Source organism: Gymnodraco acuticeps, unplaced genomic scaffold, assembly GCF_902827175.1.
Source record: "Gymnodraco acuticeps unplaced genomic scaffold, fGymAcu1.1, whole genome shotgun sequence".
In the NCBI taxonomy this organism is placed as follows: Eukaryota; Metazoa; Chordata; class Actinopteri; order Perciformes; family Bathydraconidae; genus Gymnodraco; species Gymnodraco acuticeps.
Genome location: NW_022990722.1, coordinates 314,958 through 320,852, shown reverse-complemented (window position 1 = coordinate 320,852; position 5,895 = coordinate 314,958). Strand labels below are relative to the sequence as shown.

General features: G+C 40.0%; 1 protein-coding gene across 1 annotated transcript; it reads right to left on the bottom strand.

Annotated features, from left to right (window-relative positions):
* Positions 1-2,727: 2,727 nt before the first annotated feature.
* On the bottom strand, positions 2,728-5,632 carry LOC117556389 (serine/threonine-protein phosphatase 2A 56 kDa regulatory subunit delta isoform-like). The gene is made up of 4 exons (XM_034231700.1): positions 5,305-5,632; positions 5,151-5,213; positions 4,007-4,157; positions 2,728-3,275 (listed from the first exon to the last, which is right to left on the bottom strand). The coding sequence occupies exons 1-4, from the start codon at positions 5,329-5,331 to the stop codon at positions 3,250-3,252; spliced, it is 267 nt and encodes an 88-aa protein (XP_034087591.1). The 5' UTR covers positions 5,332-5,632; the 3' UTR covers positions 2,728-3,249.
* Positions 5,633-5,895: the final 263 nt, after the last annotated feature.

Genomic DNA, 5,895 nt, shown 5'->3' with positions numbered 1-5,895 from the left:
GAGCCAGCTGATTGGCTGAGGTCAGGCTGCTCTGGAGCAATGGAGGCAAAGGCTGCTTGCAGAGAGCGAAGATGATTGGCTGAGAGGTGCGTCGGAGGCGGGACATGCATTGGAATTTTCGGTGTGGCTCCTCCTCTCCACTGACTGGTCTCTGGTGACGCTCTGCGAGGCAGGCCCTGCCACAGATCTCAGATCAGATTGATTTAAGTCCTTTCCACAGTTTAACCATTAGCAGGGGTTTCAGCATAATCTGATTTAGGATAAACAGCTGGAAATAACTTACTCCGAGTGTGCCCAGAGGCCCCGGCTGAATCTTCAAAGTCTCTCATTGTTTTCTCCTGTCATCTCTGCTTGGTGCTTTATCATAGGGAGGTGGAGGAGAGGGTCAGAGGGGGCCTCAAATCTTTGGATTCAATGAGGAACAGGAGGAGACAAGAAGAAACCGCACAAGGGGCTGAAGACAGGCTGAATGTGAACTCAAACACCAGAGCTCTTCGGTGAGGAAAACCAAATAAATTCAACAGAAATGTGTGTGATTATGCACAACACAAGATGAAAGACCATGTAAATGTGTGGCACAGTCATTCTGAATATGAGCAAATAATGTGAAGTCTGAGAAAGGATTAGATCTATTTTTTAAAAGACATGAAAAATACAGTATTCCACAATAGGAACTGGATTAAGCTTCAATCAGCCCTTTCGTAACATAATAATATATTTTGAGAGATGGCTTTCTGACTCACAATGTTCAGGGCAAAGGCAGACTTTGCTGCATTATGATATTCTGGGTGATGTACAGTGCTTAACAAAATTAGCTGTAAACAGGAAATGAAAGCGAGGATAGAAAAATAAATTGCACGGGCACACAGCGCAGGAAACTGCTGCAGCTCAGAGCAGCATTATGCAGCCTGTATGAAAGTTCACCTAGGGACTTAAACATCTCTTTAAAGTCAAAAATATATATCATACAAATTGAATATCACAATATATATCACAATAAAGGTTGTGTATATTTAGACTGACCATTGTTCCAAGAATCTACACCAAAAAAGTAAAACTCCAATGCAACAAATGCATATGATCTGCATTTCATCTTTATATAATAAAGCATGCAGCTGTCCTTCTCATGTGATTCATCAGAGGACCCACGAAGTGAAACCACATTCCCATCACAAGGCCGACCACAGTTTTTACAACAGTGGTGTTAAAGACCATTTTCACAGTCTTTTCACAGTCATTTAATGACAAAGGGAGTGCGCTGTTTTCCAACATTAAGCAATGTCAGGCATGTATTTCATTAATGTTGGCCAATTAGGAAATTGTTACTAGTAAGTAATGTTTCAATTACTAAGCACTGAGTTCTATTGAAGTTTGAGGTCTGAAAGCATTGTATAAATGATCAGTTTTGAGCACAAAATATTATATGTTTTATAGACATATTACCCAAAATATGTGTCTGGATTTTTTGGCAAGGTTTTTTTTGTCTCAGCAGGTGTAGTTATAACTTCATTGTGGATTGAGTTTTTTCTCAACGCTTCTTTCTTTTTTCTCGAGGTTAAGGGAGGAGAGGACAGGAGAGGAAGGCCAAGTATCACTAAGCAGTTCTCACTTGGCATTCTCTCACTGAGGGGCCAAAGCCTCTCCAAGAGGTGCCATTACATTCCTCAGTCATGACAACGAGCACCGGTATTTTCTAAAAGCTGCCACTTACTTCCTAAAGAGAGGACAGGCTCAAAAAGTGTACCGGATCAGAAATACTCCAGGACGACTTCTGGATCTTTACAAGACAAAAAAGAGTATTCTGACGATGTCATATATTTTAATTGCTCTAACAAATCTCAAGTAGACCAAAAGCCACCATGAAGGTATTATCCAGTATTATTAGTGTAGTGTGATGCCATTTCTCTGTGCCATACACCTCCATTACTTTCCAAAATCAATACAAAACACATCTCATAATAGTAATTTCAACACAGGCTTTGACATTTATTTTGAGTCAGGCCCACACACACACCATCCTGATCACGTAAACACTCACTAATGCACCACATGTGGATTAATCTGCACTTGAACATGCTCCCCATTAATTGTATTATTGTATTGTTTATGTTTTGCACAGTCCTCCATTGAAAGTAATTGCATCAGAGTAACTTATAGAAGCAAATGTTGCATCTGCTTTCACTGGGCTGGTGGACAACCACAAAACAATAAAAACATTACAAATAAATCACTAAACATTCAGGTGAGATAATTGCAATATAGACAGATGACAAGCTGTTTAAGGAAATTAGTGAGACTTTAATAAATACAAAATAGTTTGTATGTGTCCCAGGATTAGAGATCCAGGTATTTTCTATGAACAAATGATAATGCAGGTAAGTGCAACAGATGGAGTAGGGAAGTCAGAAACGTATTGAGAGTTATAATATCTTGTTTTTTTTGTATTTTCAATAGATAACATACACTGCCATTATTCATCTAACAGAGAGAAACAATAGGTTAACTTTAATTTAAAAAAAGGCTAGACATTAACTACTGAAAAATCTCCACAATTTACTGTAAAAGTTCAACCAATGAAACAGCTGTTTTCCCATTTACAGCCACAAGAAGGCAGCATAGGCTCAGCTATTTGACCAAGAGTGTCTGCAACCTTTGTCTGTAACATGAGCCCATCACTAAATGTTTTACTGACACTTGGAACAACACACTGTTTACTCCTCTACTCAAACATGCATTGTATTTCAATTGACAACATGTTGCCCACGGCAGCAAGTAGGACTGTTGTCTGTAGTCGCTTGATATTCAAAATTGAAAAAAGGGAGATAAAGTCTCAAATTGGATCCATGATCAAGAAATATACGTTGCATTTTTATTTGATGCTGTCAGGGTACACACTTACAGATCGACGTGTCCTTTCTTTCTCTTTTAGTATTTGGTCAGATATAAAGGGCACAAATTTGAATCCTGAAACCGGTGGCAACAGTTTTAGCTAGAAACAAAAATCAATTAGTTTTCTCTTGTATTTCTCTCTGTGGCCTGATTCATCTTTCCAAGACTCACAGAAATTGTTTATTTAAATGAAAAACCAAACTTTTTTTTGTATTTATTTTTAATTAATTGTCACATGCTGTCAACTGTGACCGTGTCTTCCTCAAACTTGCACATCCTCTGGGCTGTACACCTCAATGGTTCCTCTGTAGTGTCACCAGGCTCATCCAGGTATGAGAACAAAGCATAGCTGTGTATAGTTTACAGGAAACCACTTAGGCCAGATCCTGTAATGTAATGTAATGTGGTGTGTAAACAAAGAAGCCATGAAAGATTGATGTAGATGTTCAAACCTCAACCTCACTGTCTCGTCTCAGAATCAGCATCAGTGTGATACGTAATGATAAATCAACATGGTACATTTAACAACTTACAGTATAATGATGGTTCTGTTATAGTAACTACGCTTCCAGTTATTTCTACATCTTCATCAGGCTGTATTTCCGATTAACCTTATTTTAAAGTGCAGTATTGAAGTGTATTGAAGGCCTTTCAGCTGCATGATGCTCCAACACATGTCACCAGTTAGGGTTCATGTTTAATTTGGGCTTACATTTTGTGCCCAGATTCCACCACTGACCATTCAGTCTGAGTTAGAGTTATCTTACACGAGCGAGTCCTTCCAGGGCAATATCTGTTTCCTCCACTGAACGGCTGGAGATGCAGCTGATTACACATCATTTGCATTACAGATAAAGCTGATGGGCAGTCTGCTTAGCTATTAAATTATGTAGTGAGCAAAGGTTAAAAAGGCGGTTGTGAGGATCCACTAAGGCCATGAATTGTTAATAGCATTCCCTTCATCCATATAGGCCAAACATGCAATCTAGATAAAGGTCAGCTAGCATTTTCCAGGAGAAGGGTAACCGCCTATCATTGTGTCGTCACAGAGGAGGGACATGTAGTGGAGTTGCATTGAAGATAAAAATAGATCAACTTTATATTTAGTTAGGCATACCTGCCAGTGCAGCCAGTTTCTGTAGCTCTCTGTTAGCACTGAGTGGGAAGGAGGAAGTGCTGAACCTCTTCTCCCTCTTGACGGCCGAGTGTGACCCCGGCTGCTTCACCCTCATCAACTGAGTTGCAGGAGGCACTTTTTTATTGGAGCCCTGCAGAAACAAGAGTTGCAAAGGAAGAGCTCTCGTTACTGGAGCAAGGTAGAGTGAGGTAGTTCCTGCACCCAAAGGAAATAGCACAGGAATCACTTTACTCAAGTGTCACCCATGGAGTTCAAAGCAGGAGAAGGAGTGGAGAGGGTCAGGACACCCAAAGGGAGGAGGGGAAAAACATAGGACTTGAAGGGAAAAGAGAAGGAGTGAGGGTGTTGTGGCTAGAGTCAAGTTCCTTTCCGAATCAGATCAGGTGATTCTCAGTGAAGCAACCTGATCATAGTTGGCGGTGTACTGCACTGCATCTGTTGACAGTGTTTGTGATGGACCTCAGTGGACAGAATAATTGAGCATGGATGGAGCTGATAAAGCTGTCATTGGAACAAACAGGAGGCCAAGCTGTCAATCAATCAGGTCTCTTCCAATCTCAAAGCAGGTTACTCAACATTACTGATGCCTGCCAGAAATGAATGTGAGCCAAAAATAGCCGCTACAATGGCTCGTATTATACTCAGAGCACAAGTCATGACGGGGAGGATTGAATGCCATTGTTTTCAGACAAAATAAAGTCATAAGATCATGCTGAAATGTCACATGAGCAACTTTTCCTTAATTCATGCTAAACATTTTCCACAAAAAGGTCAAAAGAAGTTTACAGTGAACCTCCTAAGCGCTATCAAGGCTGTTTGTTAATTAGGACACCAATTAACACAAAAGACAAAATATATTTACTTTATAAAATTCACAACAGCATAAAAGGAGCTTGTTTCCTATAAAAAATAAATGTAACATCTTCATTAGAGCAAATAAAACTTGTGCACTGACCTTGCTAAGGGTATTTATTGCAGTACCCTGTGGTGTCTTCACAAAAAGCAGCACAGATTAAAACTTTATCTACATGCTAGTAATGCATTTTTATGTTTTGCATATATTTAAAAAAAAATAAGCCAATGTAAGTTCTGTCTGGACAGAGAAAAGTAAAACAATACTTACATCTTGGTCGTCTGCAGGCCCATTTTTACTTCCAGACTTTTTAGATCTTCCAGGTTTAGTTTCCTAAGGAGTGAAGAATCAATGAAACACATTAACCCACATTATATAATGGTAACATGTAATAAAGTACCATTGCATCAAACATCCACTTTACCTTTTCTTTTTTGCTCTTGTGAGGCATGCTGAGATGGGAATCCCGGTGTCAGCAGGTCTCGTTGAAACTGTGTGTGTCACACACTGACAGCTAAAGCCTGGTGAACGCGTCTCTACCACAGACTGTACAGCTCTGCACACACTGATGTGTCTTCACTGACTATGCAAAAACCATGTGACTGCTTCCGAGCCACATTCAAAATCTCAACCTATTTCCACGGTGGCTGCATAGCACAACAACTTGTTAAAAACGTACAGTTCATGATTAAAGAAAATACCGATTGTGTTCGTTGTCAGCGCCCAACTTACTGCTGCCGGTGGGTGGCTGCACTTTCTGATAGCCGTGTGTCCTCCACCAGCCTCACTCACCGAGAGATGTGTGCCCTCTGCCGGCTGTAATGCTCTGTGAGTGCCGCAGGAGGGCAGTGTTGGATATCAAAAAGAAGGTGGATTTACAACCTCAGGGCAATGGATTGAAAGTGTTTCTAGAAGTAAGTAATACAATTATACACATAAACATATTTCAAATTAAACTGACAAATACATAGATATTGAAGCTAAAAAGGCAAATAAATGGATAGAAAAGTCAGTT